Source organism: Palaemon carinicauda, chromosome 4 (genome assembly GCF_036898095.1).
Source record: "Palaemon carinicauda isolate YSFRI2023 chromosome 4, ASM3689809v2, whole genome shotgun sequence".
NCBI classification, from domain to species: domain Eukaryota; kingdom Metazoa; phylum Arthropoda; class Malacostraca; order Decapoda; family Palaemonidae; genus Palaemon; species Palaemon carinicauda.
This window is the reverse complement of record NC_090728.1, coordinates 36946256-36963682: the sequence shown is the minus strand read 5'-3', so window position 1 is coordinate 36963682 and position 17427 is coordinate 36946256. Positions and strand designations below refer to the sequence as shown.

The following is a 17427-nucleotide window of genomic DNA, read 5'->3' as shown; positions in this document are numbered from 1 at the left end:
ACGGAGTCCCAGTTCCGCCAAGAGAGGAAACCAGTTGCTTTTTGGTCAATTGGGAGCCTCTAGAGCAATCTGTCCTTTGAAAGTCCTGAGTCTGTCCAGAACTTTCATCAGCATGTTTATAGGAGGAAACAGGTAAATCCTCTGCCAGGTGTTCCAGTCGAAGGACATGGCGTCCGTGGTATAGGCCAGAGGGTCCAGGTTGGGGGCTACATAACATGTAGTTTGTGATTTAATTCTGTGGCGAATCGATCCACTTGAAGATCCGGAACTTTCTGGCAAATCCAATGGAATGACTCTTGGTCCAGGGACCATTCCGACTCCAGCGGGGTTGTCTGTGAAAGTGCATTGGCGACTACGTTCCTTACGCCCGCCAATGGTTCCTTGTTGCCAATGAAAATATTGCAATCATCACCTGATTTATGTGACCTGATTTGGAACCTTCCCTGTTGATGCAGTGAACTTTCACTGCGCTGTCTAGAATTAATCAGATATGTTGATTCTTTGACGGACAGAGCTGTTTTAGAGTCAAGAACACCGCCATGGCCTCTAGAATATTGATGTGCAACTGACGGAAAGTAACTGACCACAAACCTTGGACCTTTTCGAATGGGGAGTAACCCCCCCCCCCAACTCTTAGGGAGGCGTCCGTATGGACTACTAATGCCGGCGGAGGGAAATGAAGAGGTACCGACTTTGCCAAGTTCCTGACCTTCGTCCATGGGTGAAGTCTTTTCCTTAGGATAGATGGAATCCGAGAAACCTTGTCTCGACTTTGGTTGTTTACCCTGGACCTCCAAACTCGATTGATGTCCTTCAATTTGGCTTTCAGTAGAACGTCTGTTACGGAAGCAAATTGGAGTGAACCTAAGATCTGTTCTTGATTTCTCCGAGAGGTTACTTTGTCCTTGAGAAATCTTTTCGTGTTCTTTGCTATCTCTTTCCTCTTTTTTGCAGGAATCGACAGCTTGTGGGTGGTCAGGTTCCAATGTAGACCCAACCACTGGAAGCATGACGCTGGAATCAGGCGGGACTTTTTGAAATTTTACTCGGAACCCTAAGTGTTCCAGAAACTTTATTACTTTGTCTGTTGCCTCGCGACACTCCTTGTTGTCGTTGGCCCAAATAAGCCAATCATCTAGATAGGCCACCAACTGTATTCCCTTAGTTCTCAGCTACTGGACCACTGTCTCCGCCAACTTTGTAAATATTCTGGGAGCGATATTGAGACCGAACGGCATCACTCTGAAGGTGTATGCCCGTTTGCCTAGCTTGAACCCTAGAAAAGGACGAAAATGTCGTGCTATCGGAACATGATAATAAGCGTCTGTAAGATCTATAGAGGTGGTGACGGCCCCACGGGGAAGTAAGGTCCGTACCTGCGAGACGGTCAGCATATGGAACTTGTCGCATTGAATGTATGTATTCAAACGAGACAGATCTAAGATGACTCTTCATTTGTTGGAGTCTTTCTTTGGCACGCTGAATAAGCGACCATGAAACTTTAAACACTTTACCTCCATTATTGCATTCTTGAGAAGGAGATCTTGTGCGAAAAGCGTGAGATCTGCTGTTGGACTCTGATAAAAACTGATCAGTGGAGGCGGCCCTTGAATCCAACTCCACCCTAGGCCCTTTGATACTATGCTGTATGCCCATTTGTTAAACTTCTCATATAGTTTATTTATTTCCTTTTCTTTCCTCACTGGGCTATTTTCCCTTATTGGAGCCTAGGGGCTTGTAGCATACTGCTTTTCCAACTAGGGTTGTAGCTTAGCTAGTAATAATAAAAATAATAATTGCATGAATACCCTCTCTATATGCAAATTTCTATAAATTGTTTATTGTATCCTAACATTAGATTTTTAATTATGATACAAAATATATGTGCTGTACTGTACTGTAATAATGATAAAAAACAATTAATCATAGTATGATATAGCAATAGAAGTAGATTACTGAAAAGAAAATGCACACATATACCTGTTGTAAAAACTGAATCTCTCTCTCTCTCTCTCTCTCTCTCTCTCTCTCTCTCTCTCTCTCTCTCTCTCTCATATACTGTATTGACAGATATTTTGTAATTTTGATAAAAAGACATTTACAATAAACAATCATTATTATTATTATTATTATTATAATTTTTTTGCTACAACCCTAGCTGGAAAAGCAGGATGCTATAAGCCTAAGGGTTCCAACAGGGAAAAATAGCCCAGTGAGGAAAGGAAACAAGGAAATAAACTACAAGAGAAGTAATGAATAATTGAAAAAATATTTCAAGAACAGTAACAAGATTGAAATAGATCTTTCGATTTATAAACTATAAAAACTTAAAAGAATACAAATACAAAGGGGAAGAGAAATAAGAAAGAATAGTGTGCCCAAGTGTATTCTCAAGCAAGAGAACTCTAACCCAAGCCAGTGCAAGACCATGGTACAGAGGGTATGGTACTACCTAAGACCATAGAACAATGGTTTGATTTGGGAGTGTCCTAGAAGAGCTGCTTACCCTAGCTAAAGTCTCTCTTCTACCGTTGCCAAGAGGAAAGTAGCTACTGAATAATTACACTGCAGTAGTTAACTCCTTGAGAAAAGAATAATTTTTGGTAATCTCAGCGTTGTCAGGTGTATGAGGACAGAGGAGAATGTGGAAAGAATAGGCCAGACTTTTCAGTGTATGAGTAGGCAAGGGAAAAATGAGCTGTAACCAGGAATAGGAATCCAATGTAGTTCTTTCAGGCCAGTCAAAGGATCCTATATTGCTGTAGTATCTCACCAGGAGGCTGATGCACTGGTCAACCTACTGCATTTTTATGATCAGACAAACACACCAGAAATCATGAAAAATGTGATTCATATCTCAGGAAAACTCACTTGCTCTCATAAAACAAATATATATTCTATACTTATGACTGTACAGTAAAATTATCCCTCAGCTAGCGTGGGTGTTACATACCCCCACCCTTCTGTCGTTCGACGAAAAACTATGACAGGAACTGTCCTCTACAGTATATTTATTTCATCATTTTTATGAATTTTATATATTTTTTTATTATTATACAGTATATTTAAGCTTTTATAAACTCTCCCCACTATACGGTATATTTAAGCTTTTATAAACTCTCCCCACTATACGGTATATTTAAGCTTTTATAAACTCTCCCCACTATACGGTATATTTAAGCTTTTATAAACTCTCCCCACTATATTTTCCCCACTTTACGGTATATTTAAGCTTTTATAAACTCTCCCCACTATACGGTATATTTAAGCTTTTATAAACTCTCCCCACTATATTTTCCCCACTTTACGGAATATTGAAGCTTTTATAAACTCTCCCCACTATACGGTATATTTAAGCTTTTATAAACTCTCCCCACTATATTTTCCCCACTATACGGTATATTTAAGCTTTTATAAACTCTCCCCACTATATTTTCCCCACTATACGGTATATTGAAGCTTTTATAAACTCTCCCCACTATACGGTATATTTAAGCTTTTATAAACTCTCCCCACTATACGGTATATTTAAGCTTTTATAAACTCTCCCCACTATATTTTCCCCACTATACGGTATATTGAAGCTTTTATAAACTCTCCCCACTATACGGTATATTTAAGCTTTTATAAACTCTCCCCACTATACGGTATATTTAAGCTTTTATAAACTCTCCCCACTATATTTTCCCCACTATACGGTATATTGAAGCTTTTATAAACTCTCCCCACTATACGGTATATTTAAGCTTTTATAAACTCTCCCCACTATACGGTATATTTAAGCTTTTATAAACTCTCCCCACTATATTTTCCCCACTATACGGTATATTTAAGCTTTTATAAACTTTCCCCACTATACGGTATATTTAAGCTTTTATAAACTCTCCCCACTATATTTTCCCCACTATACGGTATATTTAAGCTTTTATAAACTTTCCCCACTATACGGTATATTTAAGCTTTTATAAACTCTCCCCACTATATTTTCCCCACTATACGGTATATTTAAGCTTTTATAAACTCTCCCCACTATACGGTATATTTAAGCTTTTATAAACTCTCCCCACTATATTTTCCCCACTATACGGTATATTTAAGCTTTTATAAACTCTCCCCACTATACGGTATATTTAAGCTTTTATAAACTCTCCCCACTATATTTTCCCCACTATACGGTATATTTAAGCTTTTATAAACTCTCCCCACTATACGGTATATTTAAGCTTTTATAAACTCTCCCCACTATATTTTCCCCACTATACGGTATATTTAAGCTTTTATAAACTCTCCCCACTATACGGTATATTTAAGCTTTTATAAACTCTCCCCACTATATTTTCCCCACTATACGGTATATTTAAGCTTTTATAAACTCTCCCCACTATACGGTATATTTAAGCTTTTATAAACTCTCCCCACTATATTTTCCCCACTATACGGTATATTTAAGCTTTTATAAACTCTCCCCACTATACGGTATATTTAAGCTTTTATAAACTCTCCCCACTATATTTTCCCCACTATACGGTATATTTAAGCTTTTATAAACTCTCCCCACTATACGGTATATTGAAGCTTTTATAAACTCTCCCCACTATACGGTATATTTAAGCTTTTATAAACTCTCCCCACTATATTTTCCCCACTATACGGTATATTTAAGCTTTTATAAACTCTCCCCACTATACGGTATATTTAAGCTTTTATAAACTCTCCCCACTATATTTTCCCCACTTTACGGAATATTGAAGCTTTTATAAACTCTCCCCACTATACGGTATATTTAAGCTTTTATAAACTCTCCCCACTATACGGTATATTTAAGCTTTTATAAACTCTCCCCACTATATTTTCCCCACTTTACGGAATATTGAAGCTTTTATAAACTCTCCCCACTATACGGTATATTTAAGCTTTTATAAACTCTCCCCACTATATTTTCCCCACTATACGGTATATTTAAGCTTTTATAAACTCTCCCCACTATATTTTCCCCACTATACGGTATATTTAAGCTTTTATAAACTTTCCCCACTATACGGTATATTTAAGCTTTTATAAACTCTCCCCACTATACGGTATATTTAAGCTTTTATAAACTCTCCCCACTATATTTTCCCCACTTTACGGTATATTTAAGCTTTTATAAACTCTCCCCACTATACGGTATATTTAAGCTTTTATAAACTCTCCCCACTATATTTTCCCCACTTTACGGTATATTTAAGCTTTTATAAACTCTCCCCACTATACGGTATATTTAAGCTTTTATAAACTCTCCCCACTATATTTTCCCCACTATACGGTATATTTAAGCTTTTATAAACTTTCCCCACTATACGGTATATTTAAGCTTTTATAAACTCTCCCCACTATATTTTCCCCACTATACGGTATATTTAAGCTTTTATAAACTCTCCCCACTATACGGTATATTTAAGCTTTTATAAACTCTCCCCACTATATTTTCCCCACTTTACGGAATATTGAAGCTTTTATAAACTCTCCCCACTATACGGTATATTTAAGCTTTTATAAACTCTCTCCACTATACGGTATATTTAAGCTTTTATAAACTCTCCCCACCATATTTTCCCCACTACTGTATACGGTATATTTAACGGATTTTGAGCGAAGCGAAAAATCTATTTTTGGGTGAGATAGCCATGGCGTCCTGATGGAAGGTTCCTGTTTGGTAGCTTCCTTGGGTATAAGACTACTAAGATATTCCCAGAGAATTTAACCACAGGTTATCACAGAATTCTAACTTCTGGAGCGAGTATCTCAAAGGTTTCCCTTTAAGACATCGTAATACAACAGGGGACACGCATGTCTGAACGTGCCACATAGCTATCTCCACCCCGAACAGAGTTAATGCTTCGGTGTGTAAGGGCTGAGAATAGCTGGGAGCCGTTCCACAGCTAATCTCACTCGTGGCTACTACTGATACTCGAGACGTAAACAAACGGACGCCATTGCTCTAATGACGTCACGCGCGTCTTTATCCTGGCGCCAGTTGCTGCCCATCACCATGATACAATTGTGTAGGGTGGGAACAAACTGAACGAAGTAGTAGGGAGGGTCCATCAGGACGCCATGGCTATCTCACCCAAAAATAGATTTTTCGCTTCGCTCAAAATCCGTTTTTTGGGCTCAAGCCATGGCGTCCTGATGGAAGAGTACCAGAGAATCAATGTATCGTGGTAGATTTTCCCCCAGAGTTAAGTGCCTAGGCATTGACAAAACAGCAAAGTAATCTTAGGTAAGAACCATAGGAACGAAGTATCCTGCCCCCCATTGGTAGGAAGTTCCCATGGGCTATGCCGACGTCAAAGTGGTATTGAAGGGCTATTCATCTTGACAGAAGAACTTTTAAGAACTTAGAGATGAAGCAGAATGTTTGATATTTGTATAGGAACATTCTGAAGTAGGCCAGTGGTGGTTGGGCACTGTGTGTAGAGTTCATCTCCTGATTATTCGAAGTAAGTATTCGTGTAGGAACCTTACTGAGACAAGGTGAATATAATTTAGGATTAGACATCTTAAATTCTTCATGACCATAGGAAAGGAGGAATAAATAAAACTATGACAGTATGTATTTCATAGTAAGTAGGAGCTGAAAGAGACGCATAAGTAATAAAATAGAAATTTTATTTCACAATGCAGAAATTAAATAATTTACAGCAAAAGTAAAGTTCATTTACAGTAATAATAATGTACATAGAAATAAAGGCTTGCTCTTGAGTCTGAAAAGGAATTTCAGGATTAGTAGGTACTCGTTCTCGAGGAACGCAAGTCTTTAAACAACACATCATGCTCAAGGCATGCGGCACTTGTGTGACACTATGACATTTCACCTGGGATAAGAACAGTTATAAAAGCACTAAGTGTTTTTAGACATCACTATGAATCACTCGAGGGTCAACATAGGCACCCGAAGAGTTAGAGTCCCAAGTAACTCACTGTTCTACGCAGAGTTAGGTGCAGGTTTCATAACACTACCTGCGGCTACCACAAAATGTTTGATTTCGTGCACTTGTTTCGCATAATGTTTAAAGAAAACTCGCGAGGACTTCCAGCCCGTAAAGTTTTTAAGGCTCTCAAAGTCCATGCTCTGAAAGAAGTTCAGAGAAGATGCCACTTTTCTAGGATCATGACCAGCGGGTGTACTGTTCGGATCCGCTCTGCGAATGAAGTAGGTGATTTTCGCTCTTAATTGTTTCAGTGACAGGTCGCTGCCCGATGTTTCTCCTTTGAAGAGTTGGCCTCCACCAAAGTTCGAAGTTCTGCGAAGATAGACCTTGAGACTCTCTACTGGACATAGAGAGACATCCTCCTTCAGGGGGCATATTCTCCAAGGGCCCCATCTTTTGGTGGGTAATTCATTTTTGGCGAGAAACGTCGGATCAGGGGAGAGGGTCACTTCTCCTGAATCAGCAAACAGGATGTGTCCCTCTTCTCTTGATAATGCCACTATTTCGCTGACTCGAGCTCCCGAGGCGAGAGCAAATAAAAATATAACTTTCTGAGTCAGATCCTTGAGGGGGCATGAATCATTGTCCAAGTTGGAGGCGAAATGGAGCACCTTGTCTAGTGACCAGGAGATCGGTTTCGGAGGGGGTGCTGGGCGTAGGCGAGCACATGCTTTCGGCAATTTGTTAAAGATGTCGTTGGACAGATCAATTTGGAAAGCATATAGAATTGGTCTAGTCAAAGCCGATTTGCAGGTTGAAATCGTATTGGCTGCTAATCCTTGTCCATGAAGGTGAATGAAGAAGGACATACAGAAATCAATGGTGATTTCTTTAGGATTTTTTGCTTTAACAAAGGAGACCCATTTCCTCCAGGATGATTCATATTGCCGTCTCGTGGATTCGGTCTTGTATTCCTCTAGGAAGTCTAGACTTTTCTTCGAGATCCCAAACCTCTTCTTTGCGGCAAGGGAGAGAAAATCATGAGATGAAGGTCCTTGATTTTCGATGATGAAGCGAAGACAGTCGACTTCTGTACTTGTTGAGAGAGAACTGGGCCCGGGAGAGGGATCAGCTTGGGCTGCAGCTCCAGGACCAGGGGGGTACCAGTTGCTCCGGGGCCACTTGGGAGCCACTAGGGCCGCTGTCCCTTTGAAGGTTCTCAATTTGGAGAGGACTTTCAACAGAAGGTTGGTGGGAGGGAACAGGTATATCTTCGACCATCTGTTCCAGTCCAGTGACATGGCGTCCGCCGCTTCTGCTTTGGGGTCCTCGTACGGGGCTACGTACAGAGGAAGTTGATTGTTGTCGCTCGTTGCAAAGAGATCTATCTGAAGTTCTGGGACTTGATGAGAGATGAAGGAGAATGATCTTGCGTCTAGAGACCATTCCGACTCTATCGGGTTTGTCCGAGATAGAGCATCCGCTGTCACGTTGCGGAATCCTTGTAGGTGAACTGCAGACAGGTGCCACTTCTTCTTCTCCGCCAGACGGAAGATTGGGAGAAGCACCTGATTTATCTGGGGCGATCTTGAGCCTTGGCGATTGAGACAACGAACTACCACCGAGTTGTCTAGGGTTAGACGGATGTGGATCGAGGGCGGCGGGGATAGCTTCTTCAGAGTAAGAAGGACCGCCATGGCCTCCAAGATGTTTATGTGGAACGTCTTGAATAGTGGAGACCAGGTCCCTTGAGCTTGTTTCAGGTGGGAGTGACCTCCCCAGCCCTCCAGTGAGGCATCCGTGTGGATGTTGAGTGATGGAGGAGGGTGTTGGAGAGGAATGGACCTTTTCAGGGCCATTGCTTCCGACCACGGCTTTAGGAGGCGTCGAAGTCTGTTTGGAAGCCGTCTCTTGAGGTCTCTTCGAGCGATGGATGCCGATCGTCTCCAGACTCCCGCGGCATCCTTTAGCTGTGCACGAAGCACTGGGTTTGTCACTGAGGCGAATTGTAGAGAGCCTAGAACTCGTTCCTGCTGTCGTCTTGAAATGCGTTTGGATTTCAGTAGTCGCTTGACAGACCCTGCTATTTCCTTCCTTTTCTTCTGGGGGATGGAAAGGCGGTGTGACTGAAGATTCCAGTGGATTCCCAGCCACTGAAACTTCTGAGCCGGAGAGAGGCGAGATTTCTTCTCGTTGATCTTGAATCCCAGGTGTTCTAGGTACTGGGTAACTTCGTCGCAAGACTTTGTACACTCTTCGGGCGATGGAGCCCAGACTAGCCAGTCGTCGAGGTAGGCCATCACCTGGACGTTTCTTAGGCGGAGCTGTTGTACTATGGCATCCGCCAGCTTTGTGAAGATCCGAGGGGCCACATTGAGGCCGAATGGCATGGCCCGGAAGGCGTAGCTTTTTCTTTGGAGTCGAAATCCTAGGTAGGAGGAAGCGTGATGGTTCATTGGAATGTGCCAATAGGCATCCGCCAGGTCTATAGAGACCGTGTAGGAACCTTGAGGCAGAAGGGTCCTTATTTGTTGAAGCGTCAGCATCTTGAATTTGTTGTTCTCTATGAACTTGTTGAGGGGGGATAAGTCCAGAATGACTCTGAGCTTGTCTGAGTCCTTCTTGGGAACGCAAAACAGTCTCCCTTGGAACCTGGTGGACTTTACCTTCCTTATCACCTTCTTGTTCAAGAGGTCTAGAACATATTCTTCCAGAATGGGGGTCGATTGTTGAAAGAACCGCTGGAAGATTGGGGGTGGTTGCACCAAACTCCAGCCTAGACCGTTCTTGATGATGCTGTGTGCCCAAGGATCGAAGGTCCAACGATCCTGGAATTGGCGGAGTCTTCCTCCCACCGGAAGCACTTCATTGCTTCTGGTGTCCCGAGGACTTGTTGCCTCGGCCGCTAGCTCCCTTTCCTCCTCTACCTCTGGAGGGACGACGAGAGGCGTCTCTGCTTGCACCCCTGGACGAGCCTCTACCTCTGGCATGAAAGGTAGTGGATGGCTGCTCAAAGGCAGGGGTGAAGACCGGTGACTGTGACAACACCGGTTGGGGGACCAATTGAAAGGTCTGTTGTGGTTGGGCAACCACTTGGGAGGTAGCGGGTCCCGGAAACTGACGTCGTTGTTGACGTTGCTGGGGTTTTGGCTTCTGAGGTTTCCTCTTAGGCTGAGGTCCATCGTCCTGAGAGGTTTTCCTTTTTCTGGACATGCCCCACTTGTGGAGAAGGTTCCTATTCTCCGTGGCGGCTTTGTCAGTTATTTCCTTGACAAGGTCAGAAGGAAACAGGTGCTTTCCCCAGATGTTGGAGGAAATCAGCCTCCGGGGTTCGTGTTTCACGGTGGCACCGACAAACACGAATTCACGACAGGCTCTACGAGCCTTTATGAAATGGTACAAGTCCTTCATTACTGTGAGTAAGTGGGATTTGGCTAGTACCATGTAGTGATCAGGTACTGCTGTGTCACAGGCCATAACTTCAAGTTGGACTTGATGAGAAAGAGATGCCGCAAGCCTCTCCTTCGTGTCTTGTTCCCGGCGAAGGAGGTGATCATTGAGCTTAGGGAGGTCTTCATTAAACTGACGTCCGGCGACGTCAGGATCGAGCCTACCCACAACGAAAGTATGTTGGACATCTTTCCATTGTCTAGTGTCAGGGGGTGTCACGATGGAGAAGGGTCTGCACTCCTCCAGTGCAGGGCAGGGTTTTCCTTCTTCCGCCGCTTTAAGGCATGCAGCCAAGGCCTTTTCCAAAAAAGGAAGAATCGCAGTGTCAGGTGCGACATATGTAGGATGCTTCTTGCTCAAGGCAGGAAGCTTAGAGCAGGTAAAGCCCCTGCTCTTAAATGCGGAGGCTAGCATAGCCTGGGCCTTTGCGAGATCGAACACTATCTCTTCTTTAGGTTCGGTCTCCTCCTTCGAGGCAGGTTCGGAACGAAGCCGGACGTAACAGTCCGGGTAGGCCTCGAAGCTTGGGAAGAACTCCACATCTTCCAGCGGGACCGTGCCGATTTTGTCACTAACAAAGATCCTGCCGGTCGCAATAACCATATGCTCTGCATACCTCCACGGGTTGGCATGAGAGCAAGCTGGGAGATCCTTGACCGAGATCTTCTTCGGGTCTCTGGATCCAATCATAGACCTGATGGACTCCTGGTTCTCCTTCAGTCTGTCGTCCATGACAGCTCTAATCAGTCGGATCAGTTCTTGGGTAGAAGAGGAAGGATCCGGGGTCGAGGAGGTAGACGGAATGGACATTTCCGTCGGTGTAGGAGTAGGCGGAGGGATGGACGAGGGAGTAGCTCCAAGCTCCGACTCGGTGTATTCCACCTTGTCTTCGTCCTCTTCGGCTCCTTGAGCCATAAGCGTCTTCTCCGTGTCTTCCGAGACGTCAGAGATCTGTTCATCATCCTCGGAATCTAAACGACACTCGTGCATGGACTGAGCCATGACCACATCAGGTTCCACCGTAATTTGGACAGTGGGGATTGCTTCTTTTGGAACCACTGAGTCAGGGGAGGCCTTAGGGAACAACAGGGACCTCAGTTCTTCGGTGGCCAGGTACGGTCCAGTAGCATTTCTCTGAAAACCACGCACCCACTTGCGCAGTTTTTCACGAGCAATGTCTCTAACCTCCGCTGAGGGAGGGTTATGGAAGGCCTCAACTAGGTAGGCCTGGCAGACCGTACATTCCAGTGGATTCCAGAACTTCCAATCCCCTTTCTTGTCTGCGCAAGGGGCGTGAGTCCTGCACGCCGTATGTCCGTAAAACTGCGAGCGTTTCACAGCACAGTAGGCGAAGTCACACTTCATCTGCTCCTCCTGTGGAAGAAAGAGAAAATGAGTATGGGGGAGTCATAGGAATGGCTCTTAAATTAAGTTAATATTAATCATTAATTTTAACTTAAAGAAGGTGTGATGCATAGAGAATGAAACAGTAAAGGAGAACACGCTCCATGCATCTCGCCCGGCTGGTTACCATAGGCTTGGTCCTGGGATAATCCAAATGACCGAGATCATTGGATATAGTTTCCTAGGATTCCCATTATATTGGAACTCCATGGAAAGCCAAGGACAAGGTTGGGATCGAATTCATTCGGTTCCCAGTTAAGAGCCAGAAGGCCTCATTAAGGGTAACTGCTTCTGGCAACCAGCCGCGCTAAGATGCACATAGCATGCTGGAAATAGAAGAATGCAAAGAGACAGCATGATCACTAATAGAGCAGTACTAGGTACTGATCTTAAAAGCAAAGCAGCTTATCTATTTGCAATGTAGGGCTATCTTAGTCTTATGATAGCTACAGAGAGGGGGTGCAAGTATTCTTGACGCCTCCGGGGGCATCCGGCAAGCCGCCGGCATGCCGGAGCTCGCTCCAGCGTAGATTCTGGCACTAGAACAGACAATTTTCAAAGTCAGTTAGATACCAGGATGGCGGCCGCCGGCACAACGGCGGCACGCCGGCAGGGAGCGGCGGCTCCGGCAGCCGGAGGATGCCAGATTGGTGACTGGGGTAAGGATGGTACAGGTAGTATCGGGTTGCCGGCAGTATATGCCGGCACTCCGGAGATCGACCGGCAAGCGGACGATTAGATAGGAGTAGGAGAGCTGCCGGTAGTAGCCGGCGGCAGCCGGCAGTCCCTCGGTACACGGGGGGCTGGCGGCAAGGGTAGGGAAGTCACCAAGAGGGAGGCAGGTATTGCCGACAGTAGAGGCGGCAAGAGACCGGCACCCGGATAGATAGAGAGACAGGGGGAGGGGGGAAAGGATGCAGGAAGTACCGTCAGGGTTCCAGACATCCCTCCCCCTCCCTGAGGGGGTGTACCCATGATAGAGACAGGCTCTAGCATCCATAAGCAGGGGTCACTAGGGACCGGGAGCAGGTAGCCCAAGGGAGGACTAGGGAACACCCAAGAGGGGGGGAGACTCCCCTATGCAGAGCTACACTAGTAACTAACCTTATAGGACACTATGAAGGTATATGTACCAGAGCGGACAGCACAGGGAAGCTCGGGTAGCCCTACTCATCCACCCTAAGGAGGATTTGTAGGACAGGGGACAGATGAGTATAAACTAACCTAAGCATAGGCTAGGCTATACAAGAGATAGGTGGGGAGGGAGAAGAGAGAGGTCTTCCCAGGAAGGGTTTCTGTACCAGAGCGGCCACTAAGGGAAGGGAGGACACTCCCTAACCTAAGATTAGGCTGATCGGCTAAAACGGTGCAAGAGTACAGTTTCAGCATGGAACAGAGAAACCTTCCTAACCCGACCTAGATCAGGGCTAAAAGTCCTGAACTAGGCAAGGAAGAAGACGTATCGCTATCGCAGGAAAGTCATAGACTATCCTAGCCATAGAGGTAGGCTAGCCTAACCTCACTCTCAGACGCAATCCTAAAGGGGGTTCATTCCTTTAGGGAGGACTGAGAGGCGATATATATACTCTATTAGACAATTAATCCCTTTACTCAGAAAAGGGATCAAGGCTAAATAGAGGGAATGCCAAGGCAGGGGATGAAGGAAGCATATAGGGATCCTAAGGTTAGGTTAGGCTAGAAAGAATCACTGACTAGCCTATCTCCTATATGGTCCCTGAAGGCGAAAACATTTGCATCACTAGTCAAAAGTATTGTAAAATAATAATGCCACTATCTTCATAACTTAGTCTAGGATCACTAATAAATCATGCATGAACACTTGTATGTAGGCTCCTGGCCTGGGGGCTATAGTAGCCGACTGGTATGAGGTCAATCGATGACCGATAAAAAGCGTCTAAACACGATATAAAAGTTCCTAGCTATGAAGACTAAATAAACTAATGTATTCGATTAGTATATAATGCCGGAAGCGTTGTTGTGGCTAACTAAATAAGACATGCAAAACAACAACGACGCCATAAAATGGCGGGTCCGGTAGAGGCACAGCTCTGCCACAAAACATCAATTATTTCGCGAAATAATATTTACTTTACGGCCAGAGCTTAATTAAACAATACTGGAACCTTGTACTCAACTTTCCAGAAGAAGGCGAGGCTGAAGGTAACGACATAGCGAAGATGCAAAGCGATAAAGTTAACACAAGGGAAAATCCGTCTAAGTAGGGCAGCTACTAAACAAAGGATAAAGACGCGCGTGACGTCATTAGAGCAATGGCGTCCGTTTGTTTACGTCTCGAGTATCAGTAGTAGCCACGAGTGAGATTAGCTGTGGAACGGCTCCCAGCTATTCTCAGCCCTTACACACCGAAGCATTAACTCTGTTCGGGGTGGAGATAGCTATGTGGCACGTTCAGACATGCGTGTCCCCTGTTGTATTACGATGTCTTAAAGGGAAACCTTTGAGATACTCGCTCCAGAAGTTAGAATTCTGTGATAACCTGTGGTTAAATTCTCTGGGAATATCTTAGTAGTCTTATACCCAAGGAAGCTACCAAACAGGAACCTTCCATCAGGACGCCATGGCTTGAGCCCAAAAAAGCTTTTATAAACTCTCCCCAATATATTTTCCCCACTATACGGTATATTTAAGCTTTTATAAACTCTCCCCAATATATTTTCACCACTATATTTTCCCCACTATACGGTATATTTAAGCTTTTATAAATTCTCCCCACTATACGGTATATTTAAGCTTTTATAAACTCTCCCCACTATACGGTATATTTAAGCTTTTATAAATTCTCCCCACTTTACGGTATATTGAAGCTTTTATAAACTCTCCCCACTATACGGTATATTTAAGCTTTTATAAACTCTCCCCACTATACGGTATATTTTAGCTTTTATAAACTCTCCCCACTATATTTTCCCCACTTTACGGTATATTTAAGCTTTTATAAACTCTCCCCACTATACGGTATATTTTAGCTTTTATAAACTCTCCCCACTATATTTTCCCCACTTTACGGTATATTTAAGCTTTTATAAACTCTCCCCACTATACGGTATATTTAAGCTTTTATAAACTCTCCCCAATATATTTTCACCACTATATTTTCCCCACTATACGGTATATTTAAGCTTTTATAAATTCTCCCCACTATACGGTATATTTAAGCTTTTATAAACTCTCCCCACTATACGGTATATTTAAGCTTTTATAAATTCTCCCCACTTTACGGTATATTGAAGCTTTTATAAACTCTCCCCACTATACGGTATATTTAAGCTTTTATAAACTCTCCCCACTATACGGTATATTTAAGCTTTTATAAACTCTCCCCACTATATTTTCCCCACTTTACGGTATATTTAAGCTTTTATAAACTCTCCCCACTATACGGTATATTTTAGCTTTTATAAACTCTCCCCACTATATTTTCCCCACTTTACGGTATATTTAAGCTTTTATAAACTCTCCCCACTATACGGTATATTTAAGCTTTTATAAACTCTCCCCACTATATTTTCCCCACTTTACGGTATATTTAAGCTTTTATAAACTCTCCCCACTATACGGTATATTTAAGCTTTTATAAACTCTCCCCACTATATTTTCCCCACTTTACGGTATATTTAAGCTTTTATAAACTCTCCCCACTATACGGTATATTTTAGCTTTTATAAACTCTCCCCACTATATTTTCCCCACTTTACGGTATATTGAAGCTTTTATAAACTCTCCCCACTATACGGTATATTTAAGCTTTTATAAGCTCTCCCCACCATATTTTCCCCACTACTGTACTGTATACGGTATATTTAAGCTTTTATAAACTCTCCCCAATATATTTTCCCCACTATACGGTATATTTAAGCTTTTATAAACTCTCCCCACCATATTTTCCCCACTACTGTACTGTATACGGTATATTTAAGCTTTTATAAACTCTCCCCACTATATTTTCCCCACTTTACGGTATATTTAAGCTTTTATAAACTCTCCCCACTATACGGTATATTTAAGCTTTTATAAACTCTCCCCACCATATTTTCCCCACTACTGTACTGTATACGGTATATTTAAGCTTTTATAAACTCTCCTCACTATATTTTCCCCACTTTACGGTATATTTAAGCTTTTATAAACTCTCCCCACTATACGGTATATTTAAGCTTTTATAAACTCTCCCCACTATATTTTCCCCACTTTACGGTATATTTAAGCTTTTATAAACTCTCCCCACTATACGGTATATTTTAGCTTTTATAAACTCTCCCCACTATATTTTCCCCACTTTACGGTATATTTAAGCTTTTATAAACTCTCCCCACTATACGGTATATTTAAGCTTTTATAAACTCTCCCCACTATATTTTCCCCACTTTACGGTATATTTAAGCTTTTATAAACTCTCCCCACTATACGGTATATTTAAGCTTTTATAAACTCTCCCCACTATATTTTCCCCACTTTACGGTATATTTAAGCTTTTATAAACTCTCCCCACTATACGGTATATTTTAGCTTTTATAAACTCTCCCCACTATATTTTCCCCACTTTACGGTATATTGAAGCTTTTATAAACTCTCCCCACTATACGGTATATTTAAGCTTTTATAAACTCTCCCCACCATATTTTCCCCACTACTGTACTGTATACGGTATATTTAAGCTTTTATAAACTCTCCCCAATATATTTTCCCCACTATACGGTATATTTAAGCTTTTATAAACTCTCCCCAATATATTTTCCTCACTATACGGTATATTTAAGCTTTTATAAATTCTCGCCACTATATGGTATATTTAAGCTTTTATAAACTCCCCACACTCTTATAAAACCTTTCTGCACTCTTAAATACCTATTAAAGGAAAAATTAAAATTGAAAAGCTCATCAATGAAGATACGTAGTAAGACTTTCTTGATGATGATGATTAGCTGTGTAGTACTGAACAATGTACAGTAGATGAGGACGGTCAAGAAGTTTATGCATACACAGCAAAGAAGAGCTTTACTGATGTTCATCATAATGGTATGAACTCCCCCCCCCACCCCCACCCCGTTGAATGATAGTAATGTCTGCAAGTATAATTCTCAGGTTATTCTGTTAGTCCTTTTTACTTCTTAGAACCAGAAAGTGAGTTAGAAGTTGAGCAGTGGTCAGACCATTTAGTATTTTAAGTGCTAAAAGTTATGGTTATTTGGTTGGAGAAGTTCTTATAATTATTTCTGACTTACAATGAATATATGTTTATTTAGGAATGCAAAAATTGTAATATAGCAGTTTTAATTGTTTTTAGACACCCAGATTTACAATATTCATCATGTTTCACAGCTTGGATCATTTCAAGAGTCAGTTGCCAGCATGCAGACTGTAGGAAGTTATGCTCAGACAGTGAAAAATGCCATTCCGGACTTTAGCACAAACAGTCCACGTGTAGAATCACCTGTGACACTGAAAAACCCGGGCCCAAGGGTCTTTATTCAAGATATTGGATGGGCTACTCAGGTAAGCAATTTTATATCTGATGAAGAATTTCAAAACAATATTGTATTTTTAACCAGGCATGTATGAAATCAGTATAATAATAATATTACTTTTTGCTCAGTTGGATTATTTATTTGTCAAGGGA

At 42.4% G+C, this 17427-nt stretch overlaps 1 protein-coding gene across 1 annotated transcript in view; it reads left to right on the top strand.

Moving 5' to 3' along the window:
• Positions 1-17427, top strand: part of SAK (Sak kinase) — a 164143-nt gene that overhangs the window by 139194 nt on the left and 7522 nt on the right. Inside the window, exon 12 of the mRNA XM_068372176.1 lies at positions 17130-17303. Within this exon, the coding sequence (XP_068228277.1) occupies positions 17130-17303 (174 nt within the window). The remainder of the gene's footprint in view (positions 1-17129; positions 17304-17427) is intronic.